The sequence below is a fragment of the Ranitomeya imitator genome, chromosome 6, assembly GCF_032444005.1.
Source record: "Ranitomeya imitator isolate aRanImi1 chromosome 6, aRanImi1.pri, whole genome shotgun sequence".
In the NCBI taxonomy this organism is placed as follows: Eukaryota; Metazoa; Chordata; class Amphibia; order Anura; family Dendrobatidae; genus Ranitomeya; species Ranitomeya imitator.
Window position 1 is genome coordinate 483,737,175 of NC_091287.1, and position 17,093 is coordinate 483,754,267.

At 47.3% G+C, this 17,093-nt stretch overlaps 1 protein-coding gene across 3 annotated transcripts in view; it reads left to right on the top strand.

Annotated features, from left to right (window-relative positions):
• The first annotated feature begins 88 nt into the window (after positions 1–88).
• Positions 89–17,093, top strand: part of LRRC69 (leucine rich repeat containing 69) — a 72,300-nt gene continuing 55,295 nt past the window's right edge. For all 3 annotated transcript variants that reach the window (XM_069731600.1, XM_069731599.1, XM_069731598.1), the window contains exons 1-2: positions 89–309; positions 4,841–4,967. In XM_069731600.1, the coding sequence (XP_069587701.1) occupies positions 133–309; positions 4,841–4,967 (304 nt within the window). In that variant the 5' untranslated portion in view covers positions 89–132. The remainder of the gene's footprint in view (positions 310–4,840; positions 4,968–17,093) is intronic.

Consider the following 17,093-nt stretch of genomic DNA (forward strand, 5'->3'; position numbering starts at 1 on the left):
TCACGTGTCACGTAAACGTTTTGCCCTTAATTAATATGGCCGCTTCCAGAAAGCGTGAACGTCGTTGTCTTGGTAACTGGAAGCGTGTTAACTCCATGATGACCAGCTGGATGTGGCGATAGCAGCAGGCTGATGGCTGACGTGCTGGTGCTGCGGGCGATCCGGGGGAGAGCCAGGACCCTGAACCTGAGTGGGAGGAGGCTGCACCGTGTGCCGGGGGCGGTGGGCAGCCTCACCCAGCTGACGGCCCTACAGCTGAGGAATAACGCGCTGTGCCAGCTGCCTGCAGAAGTGACCGCGCTGAGCAATGTGAGGGCCGCACTCACACTGGGCTGGAAGGCTAAGTCCACACTGGGCGTTTTTGCAGCTGCTTTTATGCAAATGTTCAGCTGCGTTTTACAGAACCAGCCAAGTCTATGAGATTTCAGAACTCTCCTGCACACAGGTTATTGTTTTTTTTTTTGTCATCAGGATTTAGTGTTTTTTTTTTTGCACAATGGAGCATGTCACTTCTTTCAGCATTTTTCAACCATTGAAATAAATGAGTGTTAAAACAAATGCTGAAAACACGCAGGTATTGGGTTTTGCTGTTTTTTTCCCCCAAAACCAGATTCTGTATAATAGAATAGGACTTTTTCTTCAACACTAAACTTTATCAGCATGCACAAGAGAAAATCTAGCGCGCCAAAATTGCAGCAAAAAAAAAAAAAAAAAAAATCGCACAAAAAAGGCATCAAAACGCCGCAAAAAAAAAACCACAAGGAAAACATCCTTTTTTCTGCAGCTTCTTTCCTGCCAAAAGATCAAGTTTTGCTACAGAAAAAAATGCTGACAAAGCGCCTAGTGTGAACTTACCCTAATTGGATGATACCATTGCAGCATCCCTCCACTTTGAGTTGATGTAGGTCATCGCCTAGCAACAGGTGACCCTCACTGGTGACTCTGGGAATCCCAACACTTGGGCGGCTGCAGAGACTCTGGGCATCCCGGCACCTGTGCGGCTGCAGAGACTCTGGGCATCCCGGCACCTGTGCGGCTGCAGAGACTCTGGGCATCCCGGCACCTGTGCGGCTGCAGAGACTCTGGGCATCCCGGCACCTGTGCGGCTGCAGAGACTCTGGGCATCCCGGCACCTGTGCGGCTGCAGAGACTCTGGGCATCCCGGCACCTGTGCGGCTGCAGAGACTCTGGGCATCCCGGCACCTGTGCGGCTGCAGAGACTCTGGGCATCCCGGCACCTGTGCGGCTGCAGAGACTCTGGGCATCCCGGCACCTGTGCGGCTGCAGAGACTCTGGGCATCCCGGCACCTGTGCGGCTGCAGAGACTCTGGGCATCCCGGCACCTGTGCGGCTGCAGAGACTCTGGGCATCCCGGCACCTGTGCGGCTGCAGAGACTCTGGGCATCCCGGCACCTGTGCGGCTGCAGAGACTCTGGGCATCCCGGCACCTGTGCGGCTGCAGAGACTCTGGGCATCCCGGCACCTGTGCGGCTGCAGAGACTCTGGGCATCCCGGCACCTGTGCGGCTGCAGAGACTCTGGGCATCCCGGCACCTGTGCGGCTGCAGAGACTCTGGGCATCCCGGCACCTGTGCGGCTGCAGAGACTCTGGGCATCCCGGCACCTGTGCGGCTGCAGAGACTCTGGGCATCCCGGCACCTGTGCGGCTGCAGAGACTCTGGGCATCCCGGCACCTGTGCGGCTGCAGAGACTCTGGGCATCCCGGCACCTGTGCGGCTGCAGAGACTCTGGGCATCCCGGCACCTGTGCGGCTGCAGAGACTCTGGGCATCCCGGCACCTGTGCGGCTGCAGAGACTCTGGGCATCCCGGCACCTGTGCGGCTGCAGAGACTCTGGGCATCCCGGCACCTGTGCGGCTGCAGAGACTCTGGGCATCCCGGCACCTGTGCGGCTGCAGAGACTCTGGGCATCCCGGCACCTGTGCGGCTGCAGAGACTCTGGGCATCCCGGCACCTGTGCGGCTGCAGAGACTCTGGGCATCCCGGCACCTGTGCGGCTGCAGAGACTCTGGGCATCCCGGCACCTGTGCGGCTGCAGAGACTCTGGGCATCCCGGCACCTGTGCGGCTGCAGAGACTCTGGGCATCCCGGCACCTGTGCGGCTGCAGAGACTCTGGGCATCCCGGCACCTGTGCGGCTGCAGAGACTCTGGGCATCCCGGCACCTGTGCGGCTGCAGAGACTCTGGGCATCCCGGCACCTGTGCGGCTGCAGAGACTCTGGGCATCCCGGCACCTGTGCGGCTGCAGAGACTCTGGGCATCCCGGCACCTGTGCGGCTGCAGAGACTCTGGGCATCCCGGCACCTGTGCGGCTGCAGAGACTCTGGGCATCCCGGCACCTGTGCGGCTGCAGAGACTCTGGGCATCCCGGCACCTGTGCGGCTGCAGAGACTCTGGGCATCCCGGCACCTGTGCGGCTGCAGAGACTCTGGGCATCCCGGCACCTGTGCGGCTGCAGAGACTCTGGGCATCCCGGCACCTGTGCGGCTGCAGAGACTCTGGGCATCCCGGCACCTGTGCGGCTGCAGAGACTCTGGGCATCCCGGCACCTGTGCGGCTGCAGAGACTCTGGGCATCCCGGCACCTGTGCGGCTGCAGAGACTCTGGGCATCCCGGCACCTGTGCGGCTGCAGAGACTCTGGGCATCCCGGCACCTGTGCGGCTGCAGAGACTCTGGGCATCCCGGCACCTGTGCGGCTGCAGAGACTCTGGGCATCCCGGCACCTGTGCGGCTGCAGAGACTCTGGGCATCCCGGCACCTGTGCGGCTGCAGAGACTCTGGGCATCCCGGCACCTGTGCGGCTGCAGAGACTCTGGGCATCCCGGCACCTGTGCGGCTGCAGAGACTCTGGGCATCCCGGCACCTGTGCGGCTGCAGAGACTCTGGGCATCCCGGCACCTGTGCGGCTGCAGAGACTCTGGGCATCCCGGCACCTGTGCGGCTGCAGAGACTCTGGGCATCCCGGCACCTGTGCGGCTGCAGAGACTCTGGGCATCCCGGCACCTGTGCGGCTGCAGAGACTCTGGGCATCCCGGCACCTGTGCGGCTGCAGAGACTCTGGGCATCCCGGCACCTGTGCGGCTGCAGAGACTCTGGGCATCCCGGCACCTGTGCGGCTGCAGAGACTCTGGGCATCCCGGCACCTGTGCGGCTGCAGAGACTCTGGGCATCCCGGCACCTGTGCGGCTGCAGAGACTCTGGGCATCCCGGCACCTGTGCGGCTGCAGAGACTCTGGGCATCCCGGCACCTGTGCGGCTGCAGAGACTCTGGGCATCCCGGCACCTGTGCGGCTGCAGAGACTCTGGGCATCCCGGCACCTGTGCGGCTGCAGAGACTCTGGGCATCCCGGCACCTGTGCGGCTGCAGAGACTCTGGGCATCCCGGCACCTGTGCGGCTGCAGAGACTCTGGGCATCCCGGCACCTGTGCGGCTGCAGAGACTCTGGGCATCCCGGCACCTGTGCGGCTGCAGAGACTCTGGGCATCCCGGCACCTGTGCGGCTGCAGAGACTCTGGGCATCCCGGCACCTGTGCGGCTGCAGAGACTCTGGGGATCTCGGCATCTGTGGGGCTGCAGAGACTCTGGGGATCTCGGCATCTGTGCGGCTGCGGAGACTCTGGGGATCTCAGCATCTGTGGGGCTGTGGAGACTCTGGGCATCCTGGCACCTGTGCGGCTGCAGAGACTCTGGGCATCCTGGCACCTGTGGGGCTGTGGAGACTCTGGGCATCTATGTGGCTGCAGAGACTCTGGGCATCCCGGCACCTGTGCGGCTGCAGAGACTCTGGGCATCCCGGCACCTGTGCGGCTGCCCGACACCTGTGCGGCTACAGAGACTTGGCATCCCGGCATCTATGTGGCTGCAGAGACTCTGGGCATCCCGACACATGTGCGGCTGCAGAGACTCTGGGCATCCCGGCACCTGTGCGGCTGCAGAGAGTCTGGGCATCCCGGCACCTGTGCAGCTGCAGAGACTCTGGGCATCTTGGCACCTGTGGGGCTGTGGAGACTCTGGGCATCCCGGCACCTGGGCGGCTGCGGAGAGTCTGGGCATCCCGGCACCTGGGCAGCTGCAGAGACTCTGGGCATCCTGGCACCTGTGCAGCTGTGGAGACTCTGGGCATCCTGGCACCTGTGGGGCTGTGGAGACTCTGGGCATCCCGGCACCTGGGCGGCTGCGGAGAGTCTGGGCATCACGGCACCTGGGCAGCTGCGGAGACTATTGGGATCTCGGCACCTTTGTGGCTACGGAGACTCTGGGGATCTCAACACCTGGGCGGCTGCAGAGACTCTGGGCATCCCAGCATCTGGGCGGCTTGTTAAAATAAAAACACTTATACTCACCTCCGGTGCCGGTGCTGTTCCTGCGGTATCGGCATTCACGTTCCCTTGGCTCACATGAGGTTGTTATGTCACACGAGCCCTGCATCTAATTAGCGCTGGCCCTACTGTCTCCCCCTAAGTAAGTCAGAGCTACGGCAGGACGCTCAACTCCTCTTAATTACTTATATATTTGAAGGAGGAGACAGTGACGCCAGCGCTGATTGGGAGCAGGGCTCGTGTGACATAACCTCACATGAACCCCGGGAACGTGAGTGCCGACACCGCTGGAACAGCATCGGTGCCGAGTATAGGTGTTTTTATTTTAACAGGGGCAAACATTCAGAGTGAGAAGATGTCCCAGTAGTGGACATCCCCTTAAAGATCGGTCAGTTATTTTAATATCCTAGATAAACATTTTGACATAAACTTGTTTTTGGTAACTCTGAAAAACATAGCTGACATTGCTCAATATTAACCATATGATGTCTTTTCCACAGCTCACTGTTTTGAACTTGGGGAACAACCAGTTTGTAAAAGTTCCTGAAGAGCTGAAGTTTTTACAGTCCTTACAGATATTACACATGTTCGGTAATAGGATTACTGACATCCCAGCCTGTGTATTTGGTAAGTCATGAAATGTTGTAAATCATTTTACAAGGTTGCCAATACAGTAGTAAAAGGTAGCCTTTCTCCTGAGGACATATTTTGATGGCCTGACTTTGTATTTTAATTCTCTACAATTTTTTGAGGGTTTCATCAGATGTCCAAAAAATTGCAAACTATTAGATGCCCTTATACTTGAAGAGCAGTTTGGAGAATATGTAATTTAGTACATAACTCCAATTCTAAAACAGTTAGGTGTTATGATAGTGTAGCAACTCACTTGGGAAAACAGGTAACTCTCTAAAGATTGAAACTAGCCCTGCTGGTTCCTGTACAGACTAGAGCTCTTGTGCCCGCAGTTCCAAGTGGTTCCTGCAGGTACAGAGATAGCCCTAACAACAGACTAGATGATGGCAACTCGGACCTAAGGTGCCTAATAGGCCCTTGAGCTCTTCACGTTCCTCCTAAGTAACCAGAGGGCAGAGCAGAGTGCAAATTACCTACAAAAGGGAAAGTGTGCTGAAATAAAAAGATCCCAGAGTGAGTAAACCAAACCACACAATACAAAGTAAAGGTATAAGTACATACTGTTAGAGAATATGCTGCCTACTTCCTAAAAAGAAACAGAAGCTAGGTGCAGGGTAAAGAACATAACCCAGGCTGGTCTTTCACTGACTGTATTACACTACAGCAGTATGGCTGGACATCCAGATGAGACTATTAGGCCGGGATCACACATACGCGAGATACGGCCAAGTCTCGCAGGTGAAAACCCAGCTCTGGCGCCGGCACTCCAGAGCGGAGCGTGCAGCTCCATGTATTGCTGTGCGGCAGCACGCTCCGCTCCGGAGTGCCGACGCCAGAGCTGGGTTTACACCTGCGAGACTCGGCCGTATCTCGCATATGTGTGATCCTGGCCTTAGCAGCATGAAACACCAGTAGGGGGAAAGTATATCAAGCCGCACCCGAAAGGTGATAGGTGTTTCATTTACTCATGTGTCTGCCCTGTTACCCAAAAAACACTAAAGCAAGGATACCAGAATCTAAACACCCAGAGAAAAGGTGTATCTGCTGTGTCTTGGCAGACAGAGAAGCCACAAAGCACATGCTCACGGGTTGGAAATCTATTATAGCCATATTCACTGCAGAAAATAGGACACAGATCAGAAGGTGAATGTTGGAAACTTTTCCATTTAAATTTGAAAAAAAAAACTAATTCAGAAATTGATGGCAACAACACGTCTCAAATAAATTGGAACAAGATTGACAAAAAGCTGGAAGAGAAAGTGTTACTAATCAAAAACAGCTGAATGGTCAATTTCAAGTCACATGATTGTGTATAAAAAAACATGTTAGAGAGGAAGAGTATCTCAGAAGCAAAGATGGTCAGAGATTCACCAATTCACCACTTGACATAGTAGAAATGTTACCCCTTAGATCTCCGTCAGAGGCCATTCATACAGCCAAATCAGACCTCATGCTTTGCACTGAGGAGGGGCAGCAGCCCGAAATACGATTGAGATTCTTGTTTTTTTATTCTAAGTCACATCGTAAGGCTCGATAAAGGGTCTATATTCACTTTTAGGATTATTATTTCCAATAGGAGGTGCTAAAGTTCAAGTCCTCTTTCTCTCTAAAGAGGCAATTTGCTTGGACTCAGGAATACTTCCAGAAAACACTGTCTGTGCACTCAGATTACCGTTCAAACTGTACGTGAAAGCTGTATCATGCATAGAAGAAATGGAATATCAACACAATGAAGAAACGCTGGCACCTTCTTTGGGCCAAAGCACATTTAAAATGTTATGTGGTCAGATGAATCAGGGAACGTACAATAGTTGCTCCACTCCAGCACAGAAATAAATAAAACACACAATAAAAAAGAACAATGCATAATCTCTGGAATATTCGAGACAGAGGCCATAAATATTTTTCTTTAGCCTTAGACCAGTTTCACACATTCATGTTTCACTGTCCGAGTACAAACTGATCCATGGACTGGCCGCGGGACTCCTGCACCGAGGTCGGCAGCCTCACATATGTCCATGAGACTTTTGAGTTTGGATCCATGGCCGGTTTGTGCACCTTGGTCTTTTGAGTTTGGATCCATGGCCGGTTTGTGCACCTTGGTCTTTTGAGTTTGGATCCATGGCCGGTTTGTGCACCTTGGTCTGTACTCGGACGGATGTGACAACCCTACCTGATATTGACTGGGATTCAAGCTTGAGGAGGCTAATTTGCATATTCCAGGTGCCTTCTGGGAAAAGCGAAGAGTCTCCCTAAGCTAGAAGATCGTTGGGTACAGCCGGGACCAGCTGCTTGGAAAGCATCACCAAACCAGGGATTCAAGCTTGAGGAGGCTAATTTGCATATTCCAGGTGCCTTCTGGGAAAAGCGAAGAGTCTCCCTAAGCTAGAAGATCGTTGGGTACAGCCGGGACCAGCTGCTTGGAAAGCATCACCAAACCAGGGATTCAAGCTTGAGGAGGCTAATTTGCATATTCCAGGTGCCTTCTGGGAAAAGCGAAGAGTCTCCCAAGCTAGAAGATCGTTGGGTACAGCCGGGACCAGCTGCTTGGAAAGCATCACCAAACCAGGGATTCAAGCTTGAGGAGGCTAATTTGCATATTCCAGGTGCCTTCTGGGAAAAGCGAAGAGTCTCCCTAAGCTAGAAGATCGTTGGGTACAGCCGGGACCAGCTGCTTGGAAAGCATCACCAAACCAGGGATTCAAGCTTGAGGAGGCTAATTTGCATATTCCAGGTGCCTTCTGGGAAAAGCGAAGAGTCTCCCTAAGCTAGAAGATCGTTGGGTGCAGCCGGGACCAGCTGCTTGGAAAGCATCACCAAACCGCGAATTTTTGCCTGTAGGACATTATTGCAAGAGAGCTTGGCTGAGTAGATTACACAAGAAGGAAAACACACAGCAAGTCAGCAGGATCTAGGAGCAACATGGCAGATGTGACAACCTACATGGTGAGCTGCAGCATGTGCTACATGTTCACAGATCGACCAGAAGAAGAATCAAATTTCACCTGTCAGAAGTGTAGACTAGTGGCCCTTTTAAAAGAAAAGGTGCGGGGTCTGGAAGAAAGAATAGCAACTTTGAAACTCAAAGAGAATGAAGACTTTCTAGACAGAACAGAAGCATCTCTACTGGTCACAGAAGGTGAAAAAAGTGTCAGAGAACCTCCAAAAGCAGATGAGTGGAAGCATGTGACCAAAAGAAGCAAGAAGACCATGGAGAAATCACCAACCACACAACTGAAGAACCGATATCAAATCTTTGTAGAGGATGAAGATGGCACACCTAAGGATGAAGCAATACCAGCAAGCAAAAAAGAAAAGGGCACACAGCAACAAGTGACAGCAAAAAGTACAGCCAAGAAGCAACGAAGAGTGGTGGTGGTGGGAGACTCACTACTGAGAGGCACAGAAGCAGCCATCTGCAGACCGGACATAACTGCAAGAGAAGTATGCTGCCTTCCAGGTGCGATGATCAAGGATGTGACCGATAGGATACCAAAGCTCTTCAGCTCCAAGGACGTCCACCCATTTCTTCTGATACATGTTGGCACCAATGACACGGCAAGGAAGGACCTACTGACAATCTGCAAAGACTTTGAAGAGTTGGGGAAGAAAGTAAAGGAACTGGATGCACAGGTAGTTTTTTCTTCTATCCTTCCAGTAGACGGGCATGGCACCAGGAGATGGAACAGGATCCTTGATGCAAACAACTGGCTAAGACGATGGTGCAGACAACAAGGATTCGGATTCCTGGACCACGGTGTGAATTATTTGTACGATGGACTCCTCGCCAGAGACTGACTACACCTCAACAAACCTGGGAAACACACATTCGCCAGAAGACTCGCTACACTCATCAGGAGGGCGTTAAACTAGAAGATGAGGGGACGGGAAGAAAAACATTAGACTTGAACAAAGAAGACCCAGGAAAACATACTCAGAAGGGAGGTAAGAACATTTCTAAAACAATCCACAGCGAGGAGATTGGAACAAAACAAAATCCTCTAAACTGCATGCTCGCAAACGCCAGAAGCCTGACAAACAAGATGGAAGAACTAGAAGCAGAAATATCTACAGGTAACTTTGACATAGTGGGAATAACCGAGACATGGTTAGATGAAAGCTATGACTGGGCAGTTAACTTACAGGGTTACAGTCTGTTTAGAAAGGATCGTAAAAATCGAAGAGGAGGAGGGGTTTGTCTCTATGTAAAGTCTTGTCTAAAGTCCACTTTAAGGGAGGATATTAGCGAAGGAAATGAGGATGTCGAGTCCATATGGGTCGAAATTCATGGAGGGAAAAATGGTAACAAAATTCTCATTGGGGTCTGTTACAAACCCCCAAATATAACAGAAACCATGGAAAGTCTACTTCTAAAGCAGATAGATGAAGCTGCAACCCATAATGAGGTCCTGGTTATGGGGGACTTTAACTACCCGGATATTAACTGGGAAACAGAAACCTGTGAAACCCATAAAGGCAACAGGTTTCTGCTAATAACCAAGAAAAATTATCTTTCACAATTGGTGCAGAATCCAACCAGAGGAGCAGCACTTTTAGACCTAATACTATCTAATAGACCTGACAGAATAACAAATCTGCAGGTGGTCGGGCATCTAGGAAATAGCGACCACAATATTGTACAGTTTTACCTGTCTTTCACTAGGGGGACTTGTCAGGGAGTCACAAAAACACTGAACTTTAGGAAGGCAAAGTTTGACCAGCTTAGAGATGCCCTTAATCTGGTAGACTGGGACAATATCCTCAGAAATAAGAATACAGATAATAAATAAGAAATGTTTAAGAACATCCTAAATAGGCAGTGTAAGCGGTTTATACCTTGTGGGACTAAAAGGACTAGAAATAGGAAAAACCCAATGTGGCTAAACAAAGAAGTAAGACAGGCAATTAACAGTAAAAAGAAAGCATTTGCACTACTAAAGCAGGATGGCACCATTGAAGCTCTAAAAAACTATAGGGAGAAAAATACTTTATCTAAAAAACTAATTAAAGCTGCCAAAAAGGAAACAGAGAAGCACATTGCTAAGGAGAGTAAAACTAATCCCAAACTGTTCTTCAACTATATCAATAGTAAAAGAATAAAAACTGAAAATGTAGGCCCCTTAAAAAATAGTGAGGAAAGAATGGTTGTAGATGACGAGGAAAAAGCTAACATATTAAACACCTTCTTCTCCACGGTATTCACGGTGGAAAATGAAATGCTAGGTGAAATCCCAAGAAACAATGAAAACCCTATATTAAGGGTCACCAATCTAACCCAAGAAGAGGTGCGAAACCGGCTAAATAAGATTAAAATAGATAAATCTCCGGGTCCGGATGGCATACACCCACGAGTACTAAGAGAACTAAGTAATGTAATAGATAAACCATTATTTCTTATTTTTAGGGACTCTATAGCGACAGGGTCTGTTCCGCAGGATTGGCGCATAGCAAATGTGGTGCCAATATTCAAAAAGGGCTCTAAAAGTGAACCTGAAAATTATAGGCCAGTAAGTCTAACCTCTATTGTTGGTAAAATATTTGAAGGGTTTCTGAGGGATGTTATTCTGGATTATCTCAATGAGAATAACTGTTTAACTCCATATCAGCATGGGTTTATGAGAAATCGCTCCTGTCAAACCAATCTAATCAGTTTTTATGAAGAGGTAAGCTATAGGCTGGACCACGGTGAGTCATTGAACGTGGTCTATCTCGATTTTTCCAAAGCGTTTGATACCGTGCCGCACAAGAGGTTGGTACACAAAATGAGAATGCTTGGTCTGGGGGAAAATGTGTGTAAATGGGTTAGTAACTGGCTTAGTGATAGAAAGCAGAGGGTGGTTATAAATGGTATAGGATAAAACAAACACAGCCAATATATGGACACACCCAGAGAAAGTGACCACGACAAGGATATAAAAAAATGCCTTTATTATATCTGATTGGCAAATAAAATAATACAACAATTGTGCGCATAAAAACGAGAATATAGTTACATAATTAATTATAATTTTTTTAAAAAAATATATAAAGACTGACCCAATTATATATATAGAGATTCAAAATCTAGGTTAGTGGAGCCCCCCAAAAAATATATAAAGACTATATAGTTATAAAAATTGGAGAAGACTTGGCAATATTCATCTACAAGATGGAAAAAATGTGCAATTGCGATATGTAAAGTGCGGGATCTCAGGTATTTAAAGGTATGTATATCAACCTCATATAATGTAGGTCGTATTATGCCTCACATATGCCTCAATCTGTGGTATAAGTAATATATCAAGTAAAAACTAAAGTGCAAAGTGTCAAGAGGCAAGAAAATGCTATTGTATATAAGCCAAAAAAATGTGCAACAATTAAATGCTTAAATTTATAATAAACCAATATAAGGTGCACTGTGCAAAATACCAAATATTAGGAACTAGTGTGAAATAACAGAACACTAAAACCAATACTGTGCAAATATGGCAAAATTAAGAGCTGCTAATATATATGTCCTAAATATAGAGCCAATACCACAAGGCTGGATATACACTAGTGCAAAAAACTATACTGTGCAAATATAGCAAATGAAGGCTGCCAATATATGGGGAAAAACTAGATCTAATAACGATACCTCAACGTCAAGTTCCATATATATTGTGCAAATATCGCAAAAAAGTGCCAAGATGTGGTGCCAATACCTCAACACCTGATGTCCACGAGTGCCTTAATTGTGCTGTGCACCACAATATGTAGCGTGCTCCACAAAAGATGCAACAGGAGTCCTGCAGCAAGATAGGCAAAGGGGTGCACAGTATACGACAGAAAGGGGTATGCCCACAATATACCTTTATAAGAGGGTCAGCCAGGTCCCGTTGTGCGCACCCCGACGCGCGTTTCGGAGCTAAGTCCTTCGTCCCCTGGCTGACCCTCTTATAAAGGTATATTGTGGGCATACCCCTTTCTGTCGTATACTGTGCACCCCTTTGCCTATCTTGCTGCGGGACTCCTGTTGCATCTTTTGTGGAGCACGCTACATATTGTGGTGCACAGCACAATTAAGGCACTCGTGGACATCAGGTGTTGAGGTATTGGCACCACATCTTGGCACTTTTTTGCGATATTTGCACAATATATGTGGAACTTGACGTTGAGGTATCGTTATTAGTTCTAGTTTTTCCCCATATATTGGCAGCCTTCATTTGCTATATTTGCACAGTATAGTTTTTTGCACTAGTGTATATCCAGCCTTGTGGTATTGGCTCTATATTTAGGACATATATATTAGCAGCTCTTAATTTTGCCATATTTGCACAGTATTGGTTTTAGTGTTCTGTTATTTCACACTAGTTCCTAATATTTGGTATTTTGCACAGTGCACCTTATATTGGTTTATTATAAATTTAAGCATTTAATTGTTGCACATTTTTTTGGCTTATATACAATAGCATTTTCTTGCCTCTTGACACTTTGCACTTTAGTTTTTACTTGATATATTACTTATACCACAGATTGAGGCATATGTGAGGCATAATACGACCTACATTATATGAGGTTGATATACATACCTTTAAATACCTGAGATCCCGCACTTTACATATCGCAATTGCACATTTTTTCCATCTTGTAGATGAATATTGCCAAGTCTTCTCCAATTTTTATAACTATATAGTCTTTATATATTTTTTGGGGGGCTCCACTAACCTAGATTTTGAATCTCTCTCTCTCTCTCTATATATATATATATATATATATATATATATATATATATATATATATATATATATATATATATATATATATATATATATATATATATATATATATATATATATATATATAATTGGGTCAGTCTTTATATATTTTTTAAAAAAAATTATAATTAATTATGTAACTATATTCTCGTTTTTATGCGCACAATTGTTGTATTATTTTATTTGCCAATCAGATATAATAAAGGCATTTTTTTATATCCTTGTCGTGGTCACTTTCTCTGGGTGTGTCCATATATTGGCTGTGTTTGTTTTATCCTATATATAGTGGTTTTTCCACACCTTTCTCCACAGAGCACTAAATCACTGGGATATGGTATATATTATTTCTATATTATTGATTTTGTGATTACTGATTTATAGTGGTTGGTACTTCTGTGGTTGTGTCTAATTATAAATGGTATAGTCTCTAACTGGGTGGCTGTGACCAGTGGGGTACCGCAGTGGTCAGTATTGGGACCTGTTCTTTTCAACATATTCATTAATGATCTGGTAGAAGGTTTACACAGTAAAATATTGATATTTGCAGATGATACAAAACTATGTAAAGCAGTTAATACAAGAGAAGATAGTATTCTGCTACAGATGGATCTGGATAAGTTGGAAACTTGGGCTGAAAGGTGGCAGATGAGGTTTAACAATGATAAATGTAAGGTTATACACATGGGAAGAGGGAATCAATATCACCATTACACACTGAACGGGAAACCACTGGGTAAATCTGACAGGGAGAAGGACTTGGGGATCCTAGTTAATGATAAACTTACCTGGAGCAGCCAGTGCCAGGCAGCAGCTGCCAAGGCAAACAGGATCATGGGGTGCATTAAAAGAGGTTTGGATACACATGATGAGAGCATTATACTGCCTCTGTACAAATCCCTAGTTAGACCGCACATGGAGTACTGTGTCCAGTTTTGGGCACCGGTGCTCAGGAAGGATATAATGGAACTAGAGAGAGTACAAAGGAGGGCAACAAAATTAATAAAGGGGATGGGAGAACTACAATACCCAGATAGATTAGCGAAATTAGGATTATTTAGTCTAGAAAAAAGACGACTGAGGGGCGATCTAATAACCATGTATAAGTATATAAGGGGACAATACAAATATCTCGCTGAGGATCTGTTTATACCAAGGAAGGTGACGGGCACAAGGGGGAATTCTTTGCGTCTGGAGGAGAGAAGGTTTTTCCACCAACATAAAAGAGGATTCTTTACTGTTAGGGCAGTGAGAATCTGGAATTGCTTGCCTGAGGAGGTGGTGATGGCGAACTCAGTCGAGGGGTTCAAGAGAGGCCTGGATGTCTTCCTGGAGCAGAACAATATTGTATCATACAATTATTAGGTTCTGTAGAAGGACGTAGATCTGGGGATTTATTATGATGGAATATAGGCTGAACTGGATGGACAAATGTCTTTTTTCGGCCTTACTAACTATGTTACTATGTTACTATGACTGTGTCTACAGCAGTTCAGCATATTTTAGTGTAACATCACATCCCTTTTCCTAAACGTTTGTTACTGGACTTCTTATTGTAGTTATTTTCTAGGGACATGTGTACAGTACCAGGAACTTTATAACGGAGAAAGAAATGAGTAGAAATTTGAGAAGGTTTCTTTGACGTAGTATCACAGTCTTGAGGACCCTTATGTATAATAACACAGATGACGTCCTCCACCTCCTGTTCCTGTTCACTGGCGGAACGTTCCTGGCATCGATCCTCCATGGCTACTGGATGGGACCTTCAGTACACTGACTGCTGAGCGTAACAGGCAAACTAGTAGATCTAGGAGGGTCAATGAGGTGATGTGATTGTACCTCCTACTTATACACTAAGCCTTCTGCCTGGAGAAAGAGACCTTGTAATAAGAATGTTATGGAGTCGCCATGTTCAGTTGTCCTTAAAGCAGCCAAAGGGTAAACTTAGTAAACCGGATCAACTAATGACTTGTAAAAGAGAAGTTCTGATTGTATATTGATGTAAGAGAAATATATCTTGCCAATTAAAACTTCCCTTGTAGGTTAGAGGTATGAGGTTGTAGATACAGACTCGTCAACATTATTTGGGCAATTATCTTCTTTGGGGATTGCTGTATATAACTATCTTTATTATATTTGTTGGTGCAATTAACTTATTTTATAGGCACAGAGGTGTAGCTAGGGGTTCAGCTCAGGGACCGCGAAACGTCTGAGTAAGCCCTGGTTACAACTACGGTAGTGCACCCTAATTGTGGGTATTCAGGAACCTCATCAGATGACCAGGCTGAAAATACTTCTGTATACAAACACCAGCACTGATATTACCACCATACAGTGACATATAGTGGTAGATACCAGTCCTACAGACCATACAGGTGGTTACAGTACAGTTATATATTAGATGAGTTGTAGCTGACGTTCTTTCTGATAGAGTCTTAACTTTTTTTGTCTTTCCATCTGGCCCAGACCGACACAACAACTTCTCCAGCCACGACTCATCTGCAGGGATTACAACAAAGACAATTCATTTTTCATATTTCCTGCACCGTCCTCATCTATTCCCAATCTGCAGATACTCCTCATCCTTCTGATACCCCAATACTGAGCAACTGATGCCATATGTGTCCCTATTACTGCACCTGATACCCTAATACTAAGCCTCTGCTGCCGTATGTGTCCCTATTACTGCCCCTCATACCCCAATACTGAGCCACTGCTGCCATATGTGTCCCTATTACTGCCCCTGATACCCCAATACTGAGCCGCTGCTGCCGTACGTGTCCCTATTACTGCCCCTCATACCCCAGTACTGAGCCACTGCTGCCATATGTGTCCCTATTACTGCCCCTCATACCCCAATACTGAGCCGCTGCTGCCGTATGTGTCCCTATTACTGCCCCTCATACCCCAGTACTGAGCCACTGCTGCCATATGTGTCCCTATTACTGCTCCTCATACCCCAATACTGAGCCACTGCTGGCATATGTGTCCCTATTACTGCCCCTCATACCCCAATACTGAGCCACTGCTGCCGTATGTGTCCCTATTACTGCCCCTCATACCCCAATACTGAGCCACTGCTGCCGTATGTGTCCCTATTACTGCACCTGCTGTGTGGGGATTCTCTTAATGCCCCACGTAGTAATGCACTGTGTCCTTTACAAAGTAAATGCCTCTTTTGCCCCTTGAGACAAACATTTATACCCTGTGTAAGTGCCCTAGAAAGTAGTGGTCCCATTATACCCCTAGAAAGTAATAATGTTCCCTGTGTGCCCATTTGGACGGTCACAATGCCCTGAGTGGCCTATAACAATAATTTGTTTGTGTGCTCACTTAGCATTTAAAAAATGTCCTTTGAGTTCCTCCATCTACAGTAATAATGTCTTCTGAATCCCCACCATGTACATCTCCTCTATGCACAGTATAATGGGCTAACAGCTCCGCTATATACAATATAATGCCCCCATAGCACCCCTATACGCAGTATGATGGGCCCATGGTTCCCCTATACACAGTATAATGCCCCCATAGCACCTCTATACACAGTATGATGAGCCCACGGTTCCCCTATACACAGTATGATGCCCCCATAGCACCCCTATACACAGTATGATGAGCCCACGGTTCCCCTATACACAGTATAATGCCCCCATAGCACCCCTATACACAGTATGATGGGCCTATGCTTCCCCTATACACAGTATAATGCCCCATAGCACCCCTATACACAGTATGATGGGCCCATGGTTCCCCCATACACAGTATAATGCCCCCATAGCACCCCTATACACAGTATGATGAGCCCACGGTTCCCCTATACACAGTATAATGCCCCCATAGCACCCCTATACACAGTATGATGGGCCTATGCTTCCCCTATACACAGTATAATGCCCCATAGCACCCCTATACACAGTATGATGGGCCCATGGTTCCCCCATACACAGTATAATGCCCCCATAGCACCCCTATACACAGTATGATGAGCCCACGGTTCCCCTATACACAGTATAATGCCCCCATAGCACCCCTATACACAGTATGATGGGCCTATGCTTCCCCTATACACAGTATAATGCCCCATAGCACCCCTATACACAGTATGATGGGCCCATGGTTCCCCCATACACAGTATAATGCCCCCATAGCACCCCTATACACAGTATGATGGGCTCATGGTTCCCCTATGCACAGTATAATGCCCCCATAGCACCCCTATACACAGTATGATGGGCCCATGGTTCCCCTATACACATTATAATGCCCCCAAAGCAACCCTATACACAGAATGATGGGCCCATGGTTCCCCTATACACAGTATAATGCCCCCATAGCACCCCTATACACAGTATAATGAGCCCACGGTTCCCCTATACACAGTATAATG